The sequence below is a fragment of the Mauremys mutica genome, chromosome 5, assembly GCF_020497125.1.
Source record: "Mauremys mutica isolate MM-2020 ecotype Southern chromosome 5, ASM2049712v1, whole genome shotgun sequence".
Lineage (NCBI taxonomy): Eukaryota > Metazoa > Chordata > Testudines > Geoemydidae > Mauremys > Mauremys mutica.
In genome coordinates this window covers 101,297,721-101,321,582 of record NC_059076.1, presented here as the reverse complement: position 1 = coordinate 101,321,582, position 23,862 = coordinate 101,297,721, and the positions used below count along the sequence as shown (strand labels likewise).

Here is a 23,862-nt window from a genome sequence, read left to right as displayed (position 1 = left end):
TCTAGACCATCCTGGACAGGTGTTTGTCCAACCTGCTCTTAAAAATCTCCAATGACACAGATTCCATAACCTCCCTAGGCAATTTATTCCAGTGCTTAACCTCTCTGACAGTTAGGAAGTTTTTCCTAAAGTCCAACCTAAACCGCCCTTGTTGCAATTTAAGCACATTGCTTCTTGGCCTATCCTCAGAGGTTAAGGAGAATAATTTTTCTTCCTCCTTGTAACAACCTTTTATGTACTTGAAAACTTATCATGTCCCCGCTCAGTCTTCTGTTCTCCAGACTAAACAAACCTAATTTTTTCAATCTTCCCTCATAGGTCATGTTTGCTAGATCTTTAATCATTTTTGTTTCTCTTCTCTGGACTTTCTCCAGTTCGTCCATATCTTTCCTGAAATATGGTGTCCAGAACTGAAGACAATACTCCAGCTGAGACCTAATCAGTGCAGAGTAGAGTGGAAGAATTACTTCTTGTGTCTTGCTTACAACACTCCAGCTAATACATCCCAGAATAATGTTTCCTTTTTTTGCAGCATTGTTACACTGCTGATTTATATTTAGCCTGTGATCCCCTATGACCTCTAGATTCCTTTCTGCAGTGCTCCTTCTTATGCAGTGATTTCCCATTTTAAATGTGTTGTCCTACATGGTGTACTTTGCATTTGTCTTTTTTGAATTTCATCTTATTTATTTCAGACCATTTCTCCAGTTTGTCCAGATCATTTTGAATTTTAATCCTATCCTCTAAAACACTTGCAACTCATCCCAGCTTGGTATCGTCCACAAACTTTATAAGTTATTCTCTATGCTATTATCTAATCATTGATGAAGATATTGAACAAAACCGGACCCAAAACTGATCTCTGCGGGACCCCACTCATTGTGCCCTTCCAGCTTGACTGTGAACCACTGATAATTGCTCTCTGAGAACCAGTTATGCACCAACCTTATAGTAGTTCCATCTAAATTGTACTTCCCTAGTTTGTTTATGAGAAGGTCATGCAAGACAGTATCAAAAGACTTACTAAAGTCAAGATATATCACATCTACTGCTTCCTCTCTATCCACAATGCTTGTTACCCTGTCAAAGAAAGCTGTTAGGTTGGTTTGCCATGATTTGTTCTTGAGAAATCCATGCTGACTGTTACTTATCACCTTATTTTATTCTAGGTGTTTGCAAATTGATTGCTTAATGATTTGATCCATTATATTTCTGGGTACTGAAGATAAACTGACTGCTCTGTAATTCCCTGGGTTGTCCTTATTTTCCTTTTTATAGGTGGGCACTATGTTTGCCCTTTTCAGGTCCTCTGGAATCTCGCCTGATTTCCATGACTTTTTAGAGATAATCACTAATGGCTCAGATATCTCCTCAGTCAACTCCTTGAGTATTCTAGGATGTAGTTCATCATGCCCTGCTGACTTGAAGACATCTTGCCTAAGTACTTTTTAACTTGTTCTTTCCCTATTTAGCCTCTGAGCCTACCTTGTTTTCACTGGCATTCCCTATGTTAGCCATCCAGTTGCTACTAACCTTTTTGGTGAAAACTGAAACAAAAAAGTAATTTAATACTTCTACCATTTCCACATTTTCTGTTATTGTTTTTCCCCCTTCATTGATTAATGGGCTTTACCCTATCCTTGATCTTCCTCTTGCTTCTACTGTATTTATTGAATATTTTCTTGTTACCCTTTATTTCTAGCTAGTTTAATCTTGTTTTGTGGCTTGGCCTTTCTAATTTTGTCCCTACATACGTGTGTTATTTGTTTATATTGATCCTTTGTAATTTGACTTATTTTCCACTTTTTGTAGGATTCTTTTTTGAGTTTCAGCTCACTGAAGACTTCCTGATTAAGCCAGAGTGGACTCTTGCCATACTTGGTATCTTTCTTACGCAGTGGGATAGTTTGCTTTTGTGCCCTTAAAAAAACCTGCCAACTCTCTTGAACTGTTTTCCCCTTAGACTAGCTTCCCATGGGATCTTACCTACCAACTCCCTGAGTCTGCTGAAGTCTGTCTTCTTGAAATCCATTGTCTTTATTTTGCTGTTCTCCCTCCTACCATTCCTTAGAATCATGAACTCTACCATTTCATGATCACTTTCACCCAAGCTGCCTTCCACTTTCAAATTCTCAACCAGTTCCACCCTATTTGTCAAAATCAAATCTAGAACAGCCCCTTCCCAGTAGCTTTCTCCACCTTCTGAACTAAAAAATTGTCTCCAGCCAGGAAATATGAACCAGGAAAGCATTTTATGAATTTAAATTAGAGTTTTATATCTAATTTTCCTGGGGAGGGCTATTTTTCATTCACAGTGCATTAAAGTTATATGGGTTAGATGCAAAGCAGGGTCAACAAAATCCGATAAGGTTGGCAAGTGAACAGGGAAACTGATTCCTTCAGTTCCTACTAATAGTATGCTTAGATATTCAGGTTATGCCTCAGTGCACTTGCTATCCTTTTATAGGTCTTGAAAGTTGCACATTGTTTAACCTTTTGCACATGACAGTTGGATTCACTGGAATGTGCACTTCTAATTACTTTCAAATGAATTATTCTGCCTTTTTTCTCTCCTTTCTTTGCCTTCCTTCAAAACACTTGCAAGAAAGATTGAAACATTCAATTTTTTAAAAAATAGTCCTTTGGCTCCTGTTCTCATTCTGGAAGCCGTATTGCATGGCCATCATTGACACCATTGAATGTTCATGAATACTGGTAAGGGCTGATTGTCAAGTGTCTGTTTCCTTTTTGATACAGCTTCCAAGGGAGAGAAGGTAAATTAGTGTATTAAACTCTGTCCGAGAAGACTAAGATGTCTGTTTAATGTCTGGTAACAATAAGAAGAAAAAAACACAAGAGCTGACAATTGTAAGGCGAAAACTGAGCCTAGGATACATTCTTGGTGGGATTAGAGGTAGGGTTGGTCACCGTGATAATTTATTTTATAATTTCCATAATCTCCATATTATGGATCCCTCTTTTATAGCCTGAAGTGCCATGGTTTAAGTTTTCCTGTCTGAAGATAACCTGGATCAGTTTAGGCAAAATGGCTGAACTGGAAGCAAACACTGTTGTGTTGACTAGTTAATATCCCACACTGATGCATGTTGATGTGATGTTTTTTTATTGGAGAATTCACAAGAGCTAAAATTGTTTAAATAACACGTGCAGTGAACTAAAAGATGATCCGTTGTAGGTTTTCCCTTGCTACTGAAGAAGATCAGTATGCTCATGTTTTCACTGAGAGGGGAGGATGTACAGATGAAAAATAGGAAGATTGGAATTCTGATCACATTCTCTGGGTGTATTTACTTCTAACATTATGGAAGAGTTAGAAAGGCTGGTGTGCGTGTATCTAATCAGTTTTGCCTTGTGTTTGACAACCTGTTTTCTGGAACCAGGCAACCTCAAACTGTCTTTGTAAATAATATGATGCTTCCTTACTAGAAGACAGATTTCTTCCTGAATAAAATGTTCATAGAATATCTAACTCTAGAAGAAACTTTGTAAACTATTAAGGGTATCTATTCTCCCCAAAAGACACAAGTATCTTAATGCAAAAATATAAAGAAGAAAATTATCACAGCAGATATACATTGTGTAAAGATTTTGCTAGTTGCACCACTGTTGCTTATTGCATTAAAATTTTGTGACAGTTTGATATGAACACAAACAATCTGTTATATTTGTGTGTCTTTGCATATGTGTAACGCAAAGGTCTGAAATGCGTAATTAAAAATGCTTTGTGTTTAAAGAGCCCTAAATCAGTTAGAGAATATGGGCCTATTTCTGCGAATTGATTTTCCTGCTCCAGCTCAGAACTTCCCTTATAAAGCAGTGTTATGATTAGGGAAAAACTTGAACTTGAGTCTTGGCATGGAGAAGACTTGTTACCCCACCTTTTAAAGTTTTTGCAAGAGGTGACTGTAAATCTTTTTTTTTTTCCCCCAAATTTTTACATGTAGCAGACATTTGTATTTTCAAATGTACATTTGTCAACATTTGCTAGTTCCTTTTGGAATTATCAGTAATTCTTACTGAATTGTCACAAGTTTTCCTTTTGCCTAATTTACTTTACTGTGAAATTCACTGTGTTCTCCTAGAATAGGGAATATTGCAAGTACTTTGGTCATTTACATTAAGTGCTGAGAGCAAGAATAAGGATTTAAATTGTGCCCACTGAAGCTGTCTCTAGTTCCAATCCTCTGCTTTCTGTTGTTACTACATACATCTGTTTAGATCTTGAACTTCAGGTAACACTCCATAAGCACTGTGTGGGGGAATAGGTGGTGTTTGGACCAGCCCTTTTATCGCTGACTGTTTGAGAGGAGAGACTGACAGTGATACAGTTTATAAAAGCAGAAGTCAACAGTAGAACAAGTCAGTTATGAGTGGATTTCCAAGTTCAGAGGGAGTGCCTGTGAGCAAGTGAGAGAAGACTGGCTACTTAGAGACTGAGAGGTCAAGGTAGTGGCTTTCCAAACGGAATTTAAAATGCTGAAAACCTTTCTATTTAATTAACTTCTAGAAGGAGAGAATCTCTGTGGGTACGTCTGCCCTGCAATTAGACATGAATGTCCGGCCTGTGCCAGATGACTCGGGCTTGGCCCGAGCTCTGGAACCCTCCCACCTCACACGACCCTAGAATCCAGGCTCCAGCCTGAGCCCCAGTGTCTACAGCACAATTAAACAGCCCCTTAGCCTGAGCCCCGTGAGCCTGAGTCAGCTGGCCTGGGCCAGCTGTGGGTTTTTAATTGCAGTGTACACATAACCTTTGTGTTTTTAATTTCAAATGTATGTTGCAGTGGTAGCCAATTATATATGTGTCCTTCTGAACTACCATTGAGAATCTCTGTTTTCAGGAATGTCCCCTCCCTAGGAGCTAGTTTGAAATAGTATGCACAGATGTACTTGGCCTTGTCTGGGTAGAGTAGGGTTTGGGTTCACTTTACTGCTTTTAGAGCAGAGCATTTCCTTGCATGTGTAGCCACAGAGTGACCTGTCTCTTCCCTTTGGATAGGGTGTGCATTCATTCTGTTTGGCTGAAGGGAGAAGTCCCATGGAGATGGCCTTATAGTGGAACTTGGGATAAAGAGATGTATATTTTCAACCACAATTATGCATGGGAGACATGATACATGGCAGAGAAAATGAGTTATTTTCCCTCTAGATACTGTATGCATCTAAGGCTAATGAGTCCATCAGTGTAGCGATATAAAATGGCTACACATTAATGGATGGGTGAAATTAAATCTGTATATATAGAGTTGACAGATTAAATTAATTACTGATGTTGTTGTAGCAGGAGTTACCAAAAAAAAAAAAAAAAGCTTAAGTACTTATTTTGGTAAGGAACAATATTGTTCAATGTTTTGCTAAAAATAAAGAATAATTCCTCTTTTATTCTCATGAATTTTTTTTCTGTGACTGATTTAAGAGATCTGCTGTAATGCATTTTTTAAGTGGGCTATTTGCATGCTTGACTTACTGCAAAAGGTACTTAAGTACACAATCATAAGTGAAAAATTTGGTGAAAGGTAAAGGTTATGACGTGACAGAAAAGCTAGAAGCTAGAACAAACACTTCTTGAATGTTGTTCTGTTTGCATTAGTTGTAGGGGTTCGTGACTACATTACTGAATATTTACATTGGGAACTGGTATTCATCCCACTGTATTTTGAATTGTATTGGTGCTGTGTTTATGCAGTTAAGGTTTGTGTGTTTTCTATGTAAAGCTAAGTTTAGCTATTTTTTTATATTCTAATTTTGATCATTTTAAAATCTCTGAGACATACTAGCTTTCAGTTGCTAGCATATGCTTCTGTAATTTATTGAAGTGTCCGGTTTATAAAGCTTTAGTTAGCAGGCCATTGGATAAGTATGTGGTTTTAATATCTTTATAGTTTGGAGAAATAATGGGCCAGTTTCTGGCCTCTGCTACAGATCCTTTGAGTCACTCCAGTGGTGCAAAAGAGCTGCAAGCTGCCCTAAACTGGCAGCTGGTGAAATTTTGCCTGGCAAAGTCATTTCTCTGCCAACTCCGCTCCCTCTGGCGTAGGGAGTGCGTTGGGTAGGGGAGGTGCTACAGCACTCCTTTGCTGGCATAAGTGCTGCCGTAGGGCTGATACAAGCCAGTATAAATTAGAGAACAGCCCTGAGGTATCCAGATAAAGGTGCTATAAAAGTGGTATACCTTTTGGGCTTCCCATTTCACCGCCAGGTAGTACTAACTTGAGCAGCATGCAACTAGATTTGAGGATAAAGCTAATGATTATGCTCAGATACCTCTCCTTGACCTGGTCTATGTCTTCACTCCACCAACAGGTCCCTCATGAAAACATAATTCTTCTGTGAGGCCTATGTTATTGTCAGGTTCCTGAGGGAGAATTTTGCACATCACCAAAAATCTCTACCATCACCACCCTTAGTTCCCTTCTTGGAGGTCTCAGCCAAATGGTCAAGGAGTGACTGAATTATAGTTTTAACCCTATAAGTTAAATTCCTCTAGGTCAGAGTTGAGAGACATGGGCAGGGAGGTATTAGAGAATCTGGCCCATCTACTGCTTGTGCTATGTTTGTTCTTTGGTAAATTAATTTATTTCAATCTGGAGTATTAGCTGGGAGGAAGAGAAGGAAAGACGAAAATGTACAGTCAGCCTGTGGAACTCCTTGCCAGAGCATGTTGTGAAGGTCAAGACTAGAACAAGGTTCAAAAAAGAACTAGATAAATTTATGAAGGATAGGTCCATCAGTGGCTATTAGCCAGGCTGGGCAGGGATGGTGTCCCTAGCCTCTGTTTGCCAGAAGCTGGGAATGGGTGATAGGGGATGGATCAGTTGATGATTACCTGTTTTGTTCATTCCCTCTGGGGCACCTGGCACTGGCCACTGTCAGAAGACAGGATACTGGGCTAGATGGACCTTTTGGTCTGATCCAGTATGGTCGTTTGTGACGGGTTGGATCACAGAAACCCCCTTGGGAGCTGCCAACTGATGTGCCCAGACTACCTCTGCTCCTGTTTTCCCAGCCAGCTCAGGACTCCAAGACTCCTGTCTTGCTGAGCCAGACACTTCCGTCTGCTCCAACAAAGACCCAGGGTCTGAATTACTTGCCCCAAAGCTGCAGGTTTGCCTGAAAACAGCTCACAGAAGTGTGCTTGTCTTTAACACCCAGATGCCCAACTCCCAATGGGATCTAAACTCAAATAAATCCGTCTTACCCTGTATAAAGCTTATGCAGGGTAAACTCATAAATTGTTCACCCTCTATAACACGATAGAGAGATATGCACAGTTGTTTGCTCCCCCAGGTATTAATACATACTCTGAGTTAATTAATAAGTAAAAAGTAATTTTATTGAATACAGAAAGTAGGATTTAAGTGGTTCCAAGTAGTAACAGACAGAACAAAGTAAGTCACCAAGCAAAATAAAATGAAATAATAGATTATTAGGGTTGGAAGGGACCTCGGGAGATTATCTAGTCCTCAAAGCAGGACCAATCCCCAAATGGCCCCCTCAAGGATTGAACTCACAACCCTGGATTTAGCAGGCCGATGCTCAAGCCACTGAGCTATTCTTCCCCCTGTAATGTGCAAATCTATGTCTAATCAAACTGAATACAGATAATCTCACCCTTAGAGATGTTTCAGTAAGTTTTTTTTCTCAGACTGGACCCCTTCCAGGCCTGGGCACAATTCTTTCCCCTGGTACAGCTCTTGTTCCAGCTCAGGTGGTAGCTAGGGGATTCTTCATGATGGCTTCTCTCCTCCCTTTGTTCTGTTCCACCCCTTTTTATATCTTTTGCATAAGGTGGGAATCCTTTTGTGCCTCTCTGGGTTCCCACCCCCTCCTTCTCCATGGAAAGACAGCAGGTTACAGATGGATTCCAGTTCAGGTGACATGATCACATGTCACTGCAAGACTTCAAGCCTTCATTCCTCCCAGCCTGACTCACAGGAAGGCTGCCTGCAAACAGAGCCATCCAGTCAATTGCCCTGGTTAATGGGAGTCATCAAGATTCCAAGCCACCATTAATGGCCCACACTTTGCATAATTACAATTGGCCCTCAGAGTTATATTTCACATTTCTAGTTTCAGATACAAGAGTGTTACATTTATACAAATAGAATGAGCACACTCAGTAGATTATAAGCTTTGTAATGATACCTTACAAGAGACCTTTTGAATGAAGCATATTCCAGTTACATTATATTCACTCATTAACATATTTTTATAAAATCATATAGGCTGTAACGTCACACCGTTCTTATGTTTTTATGTTACCAAGCCTATTTTTAAAAGGGGAGGGAGGGAGAAATGTGTTTTGTATCTGGCGTCTATGGAATTGATACTGGACTGTTTATAATTTTGCCTGGATGGAGTCCCATATTTTATTTGCACAAATGTAAAATATGTCAAGTAATAATAAACAAACAGCTAGCATCCTGAACTGTCTGGCCTATTAGTGCATCTGATCTCATGTGGTGTATCGATTAGAATTTCTAACCGATCAGTAAGATGAGCTGTGTGCTGGAACCCTGCACCTACACAGAGTCAATGGGGCTGCATGTGGTCCGCTCACATAGAGCTCATTGAAGAAACAGGATTATACGGTATAAGTACAGTAATCAGACTATGAGATAAAATAGTTCTTAACCACTGCAGAATGGTATTCAGCACTATTTCCAACAGACAGGAAATACTGGGAACAGAAAGACATTGTCAGTAATAAAATGCTGGAATTGAAATTTTCTAAGGTGGAAATCGGGCCCATATTTCTCCAGTTTTGCTTCCTCTGAAGTCAGTGTCTGAAAACTCCCATTGATACAAATGGCCAATATCAGCATTTGTATTAAACATGTTTAGATTGGATGGTGTTCAAACTGGATGCGAGAGAGACACCTGAAGAAAGAATAAAGAGGGTTAAGAGTGTGGAGACTTTAAATTCACATTTGATAACAACCATGCCTAAAGACATGGATTTCCTACCCCTCTGCCTCTCCCCTTCTTCCCCCACAAGAGACATTAACTTCAAGGAGTGGAAAGAAGTCAGAGCTTTAATGACAGATCTCAGTCAAACCTAAGACAGTCATTTTTGTCATCAAGAAAGTGAAAATGTACCTACCAGGATTTCTTTTTAATTGATCTGATGTTAAGGAAAGAGAGCCCGAATCTGACTGAGTAGATAGAAGGTACAGATATAGGCACAATGCAAGTGCATGTCCAATTAAGCATGAAATTTCCAGTTTTAGGTTTCCAATACAAATGCCTTGTTTAAATAATGTAGCCCTATCCTGGGAACATAAGATAGATTTACAAAAGGGATTCTCTTTTACAAAAGGCATTCTCTTGACACGAGTGCCCAAAATTCTGTACACATGCGAGAGCAAATATATCTCTGTGTGCGCTTCAGAAATTCGAATACCTACACCAGTACTTCCAATAGTTAAGCACCTGCACACAAAATATTAACACTTGCAGCTGCAAAATCCATTGGTTCCACTTGCACTTGGATAGGTGTTTACACTATTGAGACTGCTTATGCATGGGTTAAAGTGCACACAGGTGTTTGCACTTGCAAAGTTTAAATGCACACATAGTACATGTTTTACATGTGCACAAGTGGCAACAGGCTTTTGAAAAAGTGCACTTTTATTTGACTATGAAACCTAAATGGGTAATGCTCATTTCTGTCTCTTGAAGATTACTCTGAATTGGGAGATCTTCCACCCAGGTCCCCATTAGAACCAGTTTGTGAAGATGGTCCCTTTGGGCCAGTGAAAGAAGACAGGAAACGGACAACTCGGGAGCTTCGAGAACTGTGGCAGAAAGCCATTCTTCAACAGATACTGCTCCTCAGAATGGAAAAGGAAAATCAAAAGTTGCAAGGTTAGTAAAAATTTTGATTAGATCCTATGGAGAGCAAATTATGTGTTCTTGGTTTGTATTGAAGCTTTCCTGGTGAATAGGATAAGGTCTTAAAATGTTTTAGAAGCAATATATATATGTCAATCTAGCACTGTCTCTCCCAATCCTCTTTATTTATGTATGGTGTTTCCTTCTTTCCTTCATTTACTCTTTATCTTTTACCTATGGCTTATTTACTTTATCTTAATTGCCACTTTATTGTTGCCATTTTATTGGATGTTTTTAGACTGGTTCCTGGAAGTGCTGATAAGAAGCTCAGTGCTGTCCTTCTGAACTGCCTCTTTAGTATATTCTGATGCATAGGTGACTGTTTAAATATTGGTCATTCACTAAATCCTGTTAAGCCGTTCCAGGAGTTAAACAGAGTCCTAAAGGAGTTGGCTTTGTACTTTAATCTGTGGGTGAAATACTGATTACCATGGTGCTGACAATTATGTGCACATTATGCAGACTCTTAGTAACATAATAGGAACTGTGTAATATAATGTTAACTGTGCGTTTTGTATAGCAAGATGAGAAAACAGTGACACCTCTACTCCGATATAACATGACCCGATATAACACGGGTTCACATACAACGCGGTAAAGCAGCGCTCTGGTGGATCAGCGCATCAGCTCCCAGTCGCGGCGCTCTACTTCTCACTGCCAGTGAGTGTGGGGAGGCTGGAGAAAGGACGCCCTCCATACTCACCTGCAGTGGGAAGCGGAGCGCCGCAGCTGGGAGCTGGCGGATTGGAGTGGGCTGGGTCCGGGCTGCTCTGGTTCCACTGCTGCCGGTGAGTGCGGGATCTCTCTCTCACTCACACTCACTCTCACACACACACGCACACGCAACATGGCTGGGGCCGGGGCAATGAAATCGGATGAGTATGGGGGGGCGTCTTTTCCCCAACCTCCCCACACTCACTGGCAGCGGGAAGCGCAGCACCGCGGCTGGGAGCTGGCGGAGTGCAGCGGGCTGGGGCCAGGCTTCTCTGCTTCTGCCGCTGCCGGTGAGTGTGGGACCTTTCCCCAACCCCCCCCTCACACACACACACACACGCAACACGGCTGGGGCCAGGGCAAGGAAAGCGGAGCGGGCTCCGTTCCCCACCGCAGGGGGGATGTCCTTTCCCTCACCTCCCTGCACTCACCGGCAGCAGGAAGCGCAGCGCCGCGGCTGGGAGTTGGTGGAGTGGAACGGGCTGGGGGTGGGCTGCTCTGCTTCCCGCCGCTGCCAGTGAGTGCCTGTCAGGGGGCAGGGAGTGTGGATAGGGGGCGGGGCAGTTTGGGATAGGGAGCAGGGGGGTTGCGTAGGGGGTGGGATCCTAGGGGTGATTAGGGACGGGGGTCTCTGGAGGGGGACAGTCAGGTGACAAGGAGCAGAGGAGCCAAAGCAAGTTTGATATAACGTGGACTCACCTGTAGTGCGGTAAGATTTTTTGGCTCCAGAGGACCGCGTTATATCGGGGTAGAAGTGTATAAGGTATTAGAAACTAAGATAGGGTAGTAAGACTTCAGTGCTTTTCATCCTAGTAGAGTTTTTCCCTTCTGCTTAATTTTTTTTGATCTTTTTATTTTGTCATTTTTAATGTACATGAAATTTCCATACAAATATTACCAAATCTTATGCATAACCTGGTTTTGTTACCTTTTTCATAGACCTATTTGTGTATGGTCAACCTTTTATACAAATTCCAAAAGACTGCAACATCTACTTGATCCTGATGCAAGGGGGTCTGTCATTTTTCCATTAAAGGGTTCCCTATACTTTTCTCCATGATGCTAATGTTGGGGGGACCTGTCCTTTTCCAAAAGTGAGCTATGTTATATCTGTCTGCTAGCAGTGTAATTGTGTTATCAGTGAGTCCTTCCCTGAGTCAGTAACCTCCTTTTGGACTGTAACCTGAAAGAATCATTATGGTTTCTGTGGGTAACTTAACTTTAGTTATTTTGGAAATTTTATTTGTTGTTTATCCTCTAAAACACTGTTAACTTAGGGCATTCCCACCATATATGCAGAAAGGTTACTATTCCCTCACATCATCTCCAGCACTTATGACTCCCTTTTTTATGTATATTTTCTTTAATTTAAATAGACTAAGGTACCACTATTAAAGTATTTTGTAAATGTCTTTAATGGTTACTTAAATAGATGAGGTTTCTGGCCTTCCTGTTCATTTCTTTCCCTGTTCTCCATGTCCTCCATTTTACAGAAAGCCCAAGATTAAACTTTGTTTGTTGGCTTGTCCACGCCTCTCTGATTTGAGGTGAGATGAGAGGGGGTCCAAAGACCGTTTGGGATTTGGAGGAGGAGGACCTCTTAGCCCTGTCAAAGACACTAATGGTGAGAGTGGCCATGATGATCCTCTGAAGACTTCTGAGGGAGGGAGCACCTGGCACCAAGATTGTGTGTGAGGGAGGACACCCCTCCCCCCCCCACCCTCGGATAAATCTCTGAGTAAGATGTGTGGAGAGGAAGGGTTGTCTATCAAGGCGGACAACTGTATAGAAAGAGGCCTAGGGTTGTAGGAGCTGCAGTAGTCCTGAATGGAATCCTCTCTCAAAACTGAGCTAAAGCTCTTGGGGGACAGTGAAACCTGGGTCCAGGTTTCTGTGGTACCTTGAAATCTGAATGGATGATTGCCCTTTATGATGTGCACTGTGTTGTATTTCCTTAAGCATCTACTTGTGTTTCTGTACTTGCGTTACCTTTTTTAGAAAGAATCTACATCATTCCATTATTAGCCCTTCTTGTTTTAAGGATCAGGTTGTTGACATTAAATCAGGTTGACTTAATTTGGTGTCTCACTACAAAGTCAAAATATTGAGACCTAGGGTAAAATTTTCAAAAGTGCCTAAGTCCCATTTTCAGTCTTGACTTGGGGGCAGATTTTCAAAGGTACACTTAGCACTTAACTCCCATTGTCTTTCAGTGGGAGTTGGGCACCTAAGTGCCATTTGTGCCCTTGAAAAATCAGCCCAAGTCATTTCTGAAAATGGGACTTACGTACCTGAGTCACTTTTAACAATGTTATCCGTTGTCCTGGATAGCTGTCAGGAGTGGTCATTGACTGAGTGATTGCTGATGGATTGAGTTTAATGGGGGTGGGGTTAAGAGCTACAAAGTTTGTCCCAGCTTTGAAAGTGTCAAGTCTAGCCTGGGAGCTTGGCTTAGACAAACTCCTGCTCCAATTTCTGAAGTCAGCCTGTGACTGAAGTTAGCTTGGAAGCCTGGCTCAGGCAAAGGCTTGCCCAACACAAAAGATTTGCGCCAGTCTTGAAAGACCTAGCCTAGCCTGAGAGTCTTGTCTTGAAAGATTAGCCCAACCCTGGGAAGGTTGGTTTAGGCAGAGGTCTGTGCCAGTCCTGAAAGATTTTGTGTAGTATGAAAGCTCGACTCAGGCAGAGATTTCTAAAACTTCCAGTTAGAACTTTAGCTGGTAGCTGTATTATGCAGTTGCTTTGGGAATTTCTCAACATGTGGGAACCTAAGGTTTTTTCTGTTCTTAGGGGACTTAACATTAAAAAGTATATTTTTCCTCTTTTTTTTTTTTTTAAATACACTGATGATTTATTTCTTGCCTCTTCCACCTTCAAAGTGAAACTGACATGAAACCCACGGATAACATGTTAAATCACTGTGTGACACTTTTTTATATCTATGAAAAGTAAGAAAATAAGCTTAGTCAGATGTTGATCACCACTCTGTCCAGAGAAAATAGACACTAATTACTAAACCAACCACAAATACACTAAAAATAGGTACGTTTGAAACCTGTCAATAAATGAAAGAAACAAGTCTTGGGTGTGTGCTATGAACTTAAAGAAACAGGAGCACATACATCTTGGAATTGCTTTTTCTTCTTCCTTACAGGCAGATAAATTTCAGGAAGTGTTCTGAGTTGCTGTTATATAATGGAACCAGCTCGTGACACGTTTTGAAAAGCAGATGAGAACATGCTTTAGCAGGCTTGCTTTTTTATCAGCCACATATTCTGGGGTTTTCATCTTTGGGAACGTACAATAAATATTTTAATATGCAATAATGTTTCAATAAGCACAGAATACATTCATTTTGACTACTACTAAATTAAGCAGTAAAAGTGCTAGCATTAAATGTGCAGTATAATATTCATTACTTACCATCTTTAGCTCCTGATACATTATTCCACATTTAAATATTTACTGTTGCTGTCCAGGTGTTCTCACTTACTAAGGGTATATCCTACCCTCAGTCTTTGCATACCACTTGGGCATTCTGTACGTTGAACAGCAAGGTAAAATTATGCTTCCAAATGTTCAAGTACCAGATAATACTGTTAATTGCAAAGAGAAACAAAAAGTGACTCCAGTGAGTTTGCCCATCAGCTCTAATGTAACCTGCCATTGCGGTGCTTATTTTAAAATTATGTTCAGGTAGGAAAACCAGGGTCCTTATGGTTTTGTTTTTTTATATAATATTCTTTTTGACTTGAAGAAAATGTGAACAAGTTGGCTCCTCTATTGAGTGGAGTTGCATTTATTTAGAGCTATAGAGTTACTTTCTAAGCTGACACATAACTAGAATACTCATTGGTGCTATAATTCTTTTAATTCAGTGTTTAAGCATAGAGCAATTTGTAGTAAAAAAGATGTTGGAACATCAGGGTGTAACTTATGACATGTCCTAACAAGAACGTGTAGATAAATCACACTTCAATAGAAGTGTAAGCACAATATGTCTGAATTTGTTTAGCCCGAGAATGCCTAATTCTTGTCCTACAGAAAGATCAACATGTATAATACCCTATTCTAATTTTGCTATAGTAGTTTGGCTCACCTCTAATTACATATTGCATATTTGTTGAACATACCAGTATGATGAGTCTAAACACTGATCTGAAAGGAGTAGTCCTGGCTAACACAGCAACAGACCATTTTTTCCCCTTCAGTCTGGAGCTCCCTCTCTTTGGTAGGTAGGTACGCAGACCTAGGGGAGAATAAATCACATTATTTGTATGTTATTCTCTGCACAAACCTTCTTTGCTACTAGCACTGCTCAGGTTCACTGCAAAAGTCTCATCATTTGAAGGAGGGACAGCGAAGGAGGGAAATTGAAGAGTGAGGTCACAGGAGGTTAGATTCGTTGAAGCCTTGCTTTCAGCAGTACTGAAGGTAAACAGTCATGATGGCAGTGTGAAGAGGAGGAAAGAGAAGAAGAGAAGTTAAGGAGTTAGACGTTTTTTAAAATTTGCAGCCAAGCCTTACAAAAACAAAGGTGCATTGCTTTCTTTTAATCTTTAGGGTTTCTTTTTGTATCCTGATTTCACTCACTCCTCTCACCAAAAGTCCCCATGTAGATGTGTTCTTTGTTTTGTGGTTGTAATTCCATTCCTGAGCCAACTCTATATGACCCTGGGCAGGCCCTCTCTGAGGTCCAGAGAGTCCCAGGCCACTTCCAGCTTTTGAGGACCCTAGCCATAGTAAAAAAAAAAAAAAATAAAAGACGACACATGAAAACAAAATAAGGCATCAAAAAAAGAGTGAGCCATAATTTGAATAATTTTTTATTTAACAAATGCTTTTCTGGTCCGATAGGGATGCAAATAAAAGCAAGTTGCAAAACTTATCAAATGCCAGAAAATTAACAAGTGTCTAAATTTGAGGCCCCCTTTGAGCTTGAGGCCCAGGCCAAATGGCCCTCTTGCCCTCCTCCCCCCTCCCAATTGGCCCTGACCCTGGGCATGAAATACTGGATACCAGTAACAGTTGACTTTAAAGGCAGAGGTGGTACCAAAAGCAGAATTCCAGCACTGAGCCTGCCAGAAAAGGCAGAGTAATAAACATGACCCTTGTCATTTTGTTTAAAATGCCTTGTAGAGTGTAAAGTGAAAGTCTGTTTCACTTTATTTAAAAAGTAATAAATAATTATTCCTTTACTCGGAATCAAATCTCTGGTATATTAAAAGGAGATTCTGGATAAAATTTATGTTTGGGTTTTTTAACCATACCTTTGGCATAGCAGGGTGGATATGTGGAACAGACATGCCAAACCTGCAAAAAAAAAATGCAGAAATCAGGCTTGTTTTTGGCTTACTTGGCTTGTGAGTTGCTTGTTGGCTAGTTTTTGGCTTGTCGCTTGTTGCCTGTTGTAGCTGGTTTTTTTGATTGGCTCCCGGCAAGCAGGGACAAGGGGGTGAGAGAGAGTCAGGGGTGCACAGTGGGTCTACCACAATCCCAGACTGCACACTGTGGGGATCTAGTCACATAGAGTATTGAGGTTCTTAGGGATTGGCTTGTTTTGGCCTTGTTTTGAAATGGGATTAGTTTGATTTTTGGCTTATTGTGAAAGACGGGGTGTTTATTTACCACGTGAAAGTTGGCAACTGTGATTTGGAAACAGACAAACACGAAAAAAGTGACCTCTTACAAGCATTTTAAATAATAATTTCTAGTTGGATGCATCATTTCAAATCCTAAAACAAATCAATCTTAAGGACTTTTGAGTATGGAAACATAGAGGTTCTTTATCAGAAAGTTTAGGGTAACAGACAGAGATTAGAAGCATATAGTAAACTATACCACTAATTCTCATGTTAGCTCTCATCATAATTGCAGTCAGTTATCTTGAAGATTAATGTTACGCAGTTTCATATTTGACATCATCAAAGGTTTGGGCAGGTCACTTGGAGCTATCTTTATAAAGGTATTTAAGTGCCTGAAGATGCAGTCAGGTACCCAGATGTACATAAGCAGGTTAGGCACCTAACTCAATGGGAGTTAAGTGCCTAACTTGTTTAGGTGTTTTGTAAGGTGCATCTTTAGGCACATGCCTTTGTAAATCTAATCTGTGATGTCCCTGTGACTCGGTTTATCCATCTGCAAAATGGTGGTCATTATAATGATATCCAGTAAGGGTGAAGCATTTTTGTTTTTAATTTTGTAAATTCTTACATAGTTAACTTGGGAGGAGGAAAAACCACATAGTTGAAACAGAAGTGGGAATTCAATCTTGTGCATCGGATTGCCATATGAGTGTAACTGTTTAGTTTGCATAATCTTCCCTACACAGTCTGAATTCAGTATTCAGTGCTGCAATCTGTGCTTCTAAGGCCAGATAGCATTCTAGAAGAGTATATCATACTAGTGTGGAATGTGAAACAAAACAGCTGGGTTCACTGGTTACTTTTGCTTGCCTGAGTAAACTAAGTTATAAGGTGGGCTCACTTGCCCTGGAAAACACTGCTGTGATTAAAGTCTCTGATGATGCCTTTAACTTACTTTCTGGGAAACCTGTTACCTCAAAATGGATTTAGGAACAAAAAAAAATTTAAAATTTCAAGGATTTAGGTTATTCAGATTAATGAAATGTCACAAAAGGCCTACAGATTGATTCCTTGGGAAACTAAACAGCCCTGATCCTGCAAAAACTCATAATTTAACTCACACAAGTAATTCCACTGAGTTGTTCACGTGCATAAAGGCTGGCAGGATCGGGGCCTGAATTGTTATATAATTTAAAGGTGAACATTTTCTAACTATATCCAATTTACCATTCTTTTCTGACAAATTGAAGAATAGCCCTTGCTTCATATGACCCACAAACATCAGTGCTTTAAAAACTTCGGTGGCAGTAGTTATATAACAAACTACACCTCTACCCTGCTATAACCCGGTCGTGGGGAGCCAAAAATCTCTACCGTGTTATAGCTGAAACCCCGTTATAGTGGGGTAGGGGCGGCAGGGCTCCGGTGGTGATGTAAAGAGCTCTGGGCTCCAGCCGCTGCGGGGAGCCCCAGGCCCTTTAAATCGCCGGTGGAGCCCCACTGCCACAGCCCTGGGGTAGGGTTGGCAGGGCTCCAGCGGTGATTTAAAGGGCCCAGGGCTCCCCTCAGCAGCCGGAGCCCCGGACCCTTTAAAGCATCGCCAGAGCCTCGCTGCTACTGCGCTATACGCAAACCCGTGTTATATCGGGTCGCGTTATAGCAGGATAGAGGTGTATACCCAGAGCTGTAATGACACAGTCAATAGTGCTGTTATACAGAGTATTTTGGCATGATCAGAGATACTGTAAATTAATTATTTTTTTAAAGTTTTGATCTCAATATACAAACCACAGCAAATGGGAGAGAGGAAAAACCAGCAAGGAAAACAAGACTTAAATTTATATAAAAGTTTTAACAATGGAGAGTTAAACTATTAAAAAATTACTTTGTCCTTTTAACTTAGATTGTCTCAACACAGTAATAAATAGGAGTGTTGTTCTGATGAAGTATTATGGTATTAAATCACCAAAGTGACAGTAGTCTTATGATGTATGGTAATAATATGTCATCGGAATGACAATACACTGTAATGCATCGTCACAGCAATGAGATTTTATGCACTAGTAGGGTGGTGAAGACTTTTTCACTAGTAGGGTGGTGAAGAACTGGAATGGGTTACCTAGGGAGGTAGTGGAATCTCCTTCCTTAGAGGTTTTTAAGGTCAGGCTTGACAAAGCCGTGGCTGGGATGATTTAGTTGGGTTTGGTCCTGCTTTGAGCAGGGGGTTGGACTAGATGACCTCCTGAGGTCCCTTCCAACCCTGTGATTCTATGATTCTATGATTCTATATATCACACAAACATCATTAGAGTGACGGAAACTTTATGACACTACTTTTTAAACATGGTTTCAATTCAGGAGAGCTGCTTGGGATTTAATATGAGTTAACTTTTTTAACACTTTAAATCCTCACTCCTCTTTGGGTATGCCTGCACAGCAATCAAAAGTCTGCAGCTGGCCTGTGCCAGCTGACTCAGGCTAAGGGTCTCAGGCTAAGGAACTGTTTAACTGCAATGTAGACATTCAGGCTCGGGATGCAGCGCAGGCACTAGGATCCTGCTGACACCACAGTTAGCCCGAGCCCCACAAGCCAGAGCGGGTTTCTACAATGGAGACAGACCCTTTATTTCCTCTTGTCTCTCTCGCATTTCTAGGGTCTCCCCAAGCCTCCACATGCTCAAAATAGTGCTTCTGCTTACTTTCTCACTTTCTCACATGTGCAAAGATTCTGACCATATCATCACCATCCTCCAACAAAATCAACTGACTCCCTGATCCCTTCAAAATCCTATTTAAAAAGCTATCCCTAAAATTCTCGGTAGACTTGCCACAGACTTTTACTATGGCATGTGTTCTGTTGTAGCTGCATTGTACTCCTAATAAATAGCAGTACTCCTCGATCATTCTGAATTGAAAGGGAGAGTAGCTTACAACGGGGCAGACTACGTTACTTTTATATCTCATATTCAGTTTTGGTCTTGTTTACACGAAATCCTTTTTGTGAAGAGGAAAAAGTTAAAGACGATTTTGATATCTTGCCAATTTCATTAACCATCTTCAATGTCTCTTTCAATTTTAAAGATTTTACTAGTTGTGAGGCTCTTCATCTGAGCTGCCATGCAGAATGTATTTTAACAGAATACTTTCCAACAGAACTGCACAACTAGAACAGTTTGAAACAAAAAAGCATCCTGAAATTCTTACGGTGCTTGTCAAAAGTTCTACATCTTCAGTTATGTAGACAGGCATCAGCAGGGCCAGCTCCAGGATTTTTGCCGCCCCAAGCAGCAAAAAGAAAAAAAAAAAGCTGTGATCGCAATCTGCAGCTCTATTGCCGCCGCTTCAGACTTCAGCAGCAATTCAGCGGCCGGTCCTTCGCTCTGAGAGGGAGTGAGGGACCCGCCGCCGAATTGCCGCCGAAGACCCGGATGTGCCGCCCCTCACCGTTGGCCGCCTCAAGCAGCTTGCTGGGCTGGTGCCTGGAGCTGGCCCTGGGCATCAGCATGGACGTTTGCATGATAAGGCCCTGTGTAAGTGAATCTGTTTTATAGTATTGTACAGTCTTAACTGGTATATCAACTGTTAATATCATTTCCTAGCTTCTGAAAATAATTTGCTGAACAGGCGTCTGAAACTTGATTATGAAGAAATCACTCCGTGCTTGAAAGATGTAACTTTGGTTTGGGAAAAAATGCTGAGTACACCAGGAAGGTCAAAGACAAAAATTGACATGGAAACAATACATTCTGCTGTTGGGCGAGGTAAGCATAGCCTATATTTTTGAAATGGTGGAATTCATGTACAACTTAATGTTAGAAGTCACTCTAATTGCTTTTCTCTACCAATATCAGTTCTCTCTTATCACCTTATTAAGTGGGGGTGTTCACAGTGGTCTAAATAAACAATTGACACTGTTCAAATTGATACATTTGAGGCCCACTGCCCTTAGCTACACATGTGCCACCCCCACTGATTTTAAACCATAGTTGCAACCATGGAGCTGAGTATAAAGTATGTGACATTCACTTTTAATAAACTTCATCCTAAGGGGAAAAGAGATTTGGACAGCAAAGTTGTTGAGCCTGTCTATCTAGCCACTGTTAGATAGGCAAGTGACACCAGACCAGTTGATTTATAACTCCAAAATACCAGTGTGAGGCTTCAAGTTTCTAACTTAATTCATGACCATGAAAAAAAAGTCCTTAAATTGATTTTAGAAAGAAACTCCACCAAAAAAGAAAAAAACGGGGAGGAAAACATGAGATGAATGGCAAATAAATAAATAAATAAAAAGGCAAAATTGAACAAACATATATTATACACCAAATCCTAATTCAGAATGAGTTTTTTCTAGTAACTTTTTACTGTTATACTAAATATATTTATCTGCTTTCTTCAACCAGTATGAGTCTTAGTCAATAATAGAATCTAAATACAAAATATCTTCAATTGTGGAAATGCTGGACTAAATACCGGTATGTTGTTTATGTGGATGTTGCAGTGTGCACAGATATAATTGATATAGGAATAATTTATCAACTATTTTGCCCTGAAGGGGATTTCATTGATCTATAACGGTGTATACAGTAGCAATAGATGTATACTGTTGGCCAAAGTCTACTGTCAGTTACCTATTCACTCAGTTGAAGCTAATGGAATTGCAGGAGCGTAATTGAGAACAGAATCTGGTTCCTTCAGTGAATCCAAAAGCCTGTTTACACCATTTGATGTGTTTTTATTCAGTAACCAAGTTCAAAACACTGAAAGTAGTTTGTGAAAATACTCACTCCCTCTGTACATTGTGATGTGGTTTTGCTTCAAATATCAGTTTTGCTCTTAACTTGTTCCTACTGGAGTTTCATTATAAAGTAAAGATCTGGAGATGACAATGGTCTATTAAAAATACATATCAGAAAAATACTTATTCGTTTTAGTTTTTATGTAAGGAAGTACTGTAAAATTGTTCTCATATATATTTCTTCTAGAGCTAGGCCAATAACAGATTTTTTTCTGTTCACGGGTAATTCTGAAAAGTCAAGGAAAATTTTGTTTTGTTTAAAAAAAAAATCTTTGATTTCAACCTTTCAATTTTTTAAAAAAAAATTTAAAATAAAATTACAGGAAATCTCAAAACACAAAGCTGTTTTTAATAAAAATAATTTTTCTCACAAATATAAAAAAATAAAACATGGTTTTTCCCCCAATTGAAACAATTGAGTGAAATTGACAAAAGTTGTTTTAGTGTAGCAGAATCTGCATTCCCCCGCACCCCCCCCCAAAGAAAAAAGAAAAAAAATTTGGTCTGACTTCACTCAGCCCGTATTTGATAACTGAGTTAATTTTGACCTGCTGTATTGAACTCTTCCTATGTTTTAAATATTTACCAAAAGAAACAATAAAAACCACAACTCATAGATTACTCTAACACTGAACCCTTGATTCCAACACATTTAAGACTAGATTGGAATATCCTTATTTGCATTGACTAGAATCTTATGCTATGAGTAGTCCTATTGACTTCTTAGTGTAAAGTACCTTTACTCATGTTGAATAGTAACACAGCCTGACCCATTATAATTAGGGCGCTACCAAATTCACAGCCATGAAAAACGCGTCACAGACCGTGAAATCTGGTCTTTTGCCCTATACTATACAGATTACACGGGGAGACCAGTTTTTCTCAAGCTGGGAGTCCTGACCTAAAAGAGAGTTGCAGGGGGTTCACAAGGTTATTTTAGGGGAGAATCGCGGTATTGCCACCCTTGCTTCTTCGCTCCTTCAGAGCTGGGTGGCTGGAGAGCAGCAGCTGTTGGCCAGATGCCCAGCTCTGAAGGCAGTGCTCCACCAGCAGCAGCACAGAAGTAAGGGTGGCAATACCATATCATGCCACCTTTACTTCTGCGCTGCTGCTGGCAGCAGCTCTGCCTTCAGAGCTGGGATCCCAGCCAGTGGCCACTGTTCTCCAGCTGCCCAGCTCTGAAAGCAACTCTGCCACCAACAGCAGCACAGAAGTAAGGTGAGCGGTTCTGCAGCCCGCCCTACAATAACCATGTGGCCCCCCCCCAACTCTTTTTTGGGTCAGGACCCCTACAATTACAACACCATGAAATTTCAGATTTAAATAGCTGAAATCATGAAATTTTTGATTTTTAAAATCCTATGACCATGAAATTGACCAAAATGGACCGTGAATTTCGTAGGGCCCTAGTTATGATAATATTTTGCACTTCTCTATCTATAGATTTCAGTGCATTGCAAGTAATTATGAATTATGCCTCCCATCACCTAGGTGATTTGGGAAAGTAGCATTATCTCCTCTTCCAGATGGGGAAAGTGAGGCTTTAAAACATGGTTACTTGCCCAAAGTCACACAGCAAGCCTGTAGCAGAAGTAGGAATAGGACACATGTGCACTGTACCTTGTGCCAACCAGAAGGACAACAGTGCAGTTTGTGGTATTAGAAAGTAATCTATATCAATTCCAGCCAAAAGCTTTAAGTTGTGTAATTCAGCTTGGAAAGCTGTGGAGAAGACAAGTAACTTCACAGTTTGACAGTCTTAGGTTGCTTAGAGGCCTATGTGGCTGGTACTTGCGTAAGGAAACTGGTACAGTAGCTGTTTGTTAATGGTGCTTTTCTCTCAAAATGAATGCATAATGCTAATTTCACCCTTATGCAGCTGCCAGGCCAACCCCATGACCAGTGTGTACCTTCCCTGTTAGGATTTTTATGCTTTGGCAGGTGGGGGAAAGAGGGTACATTTTGCAAACCAGATCAACCTGAATTCCAAGTAGGTAGGCCTGCTGCGTAGCCAGCTTCTATAGTCTTTCACGGGGTGTATAACTTGGACGGTCACAGATAATTTCTGTTAGACAGATCTTCCAAGCCTCATTCCTGCTAATATATTAGAACCTCAGAGTTATGAACACCTCAGGAACGGAGGTTGTTCGTAACTCAGGGGTTCAGAACTCTCAGGTTCTACTGGACTGTTTACTTGAGACATATTTTAACTCTTGTGATTAGAAGAGTAATGTATTTCCCACTCAGCCTTATTTTTTTCCCTTTCTTGCAAGGAGTACCACGTCATCACAGGGGCGAGATCTGGAAGTTTTTAGCAGAACAATACCATCTTAAACATCAGTTTCCAAGTAAGCAGCAGCCAAAGGACACTCCCTACAAAGAACTCTTAAAACAATTGACTTCCCAGCAACATGCAATACTTATCGACCTTGGTAAGTCTACAGCAGTATTGTGAAATGAGAACTAAAGTTTCACAACCTTTGGAGCAGGAGAATTCTAACAAAGAAAATAACTATTAAAAATGTTTCTTGGGTTAATAATAGATTATGGGTGAGAAGTGATTTTAATCTGATATAATTGAAAATAATTACTCCACATTATTAGCAAATCATTAAATCCATATTTCAAATACAGAAATGTTCTACAGTCTCCTCTCATTAGATAGGGCATTAATAAGCACTTTGGTATATGTGATTAATGCAGCTATACTTCAGATATTGACAGGGAGCTGCTAAAGTCAATGGGATAGAAACTGCCAGGGAATCAAATCTGTTTGTAAGAGTTGAGGCTTGTTTAAAAATAGGTACGATTCATTTCTAATCCTCAGTGCTGCCTTTAATTTAAGACAGC

General features: G+C 40.4%; 1 protein-coding gene across 6 annotated transcripts in view; it reads left to right on the top strand.

Moving 5' to 3' along the window:
* Window positions 1-23,862, top strand: part of TBC1D1 (TBC1 domain family member 1) — a 192,101-nt gene that overhangs the window by 133,410 nt on the left and 34,829 nt on the right. For all 6 annotated transcript variants that reach the window (XM_045018773.1, XM_045018774.1, XM_045018778.1 and 3 more), the window contains 3 exons: window positions 9,703-9,888; window positions 19,814-19,975; window positions 23,286-23,444. In XM_045018773.1, the coding sequence (XP_044874708.1) occupies window positions 9,703-9,888; window positions 19,814-19,975; window positions 23,286-23,444 (507 nt within the window). The remainder of the gene's footprint in view (window positions 1-9,702; window positions 9,889-19,813; window positions 19,976-23,285; window positions 23,445-23,862) is intronic.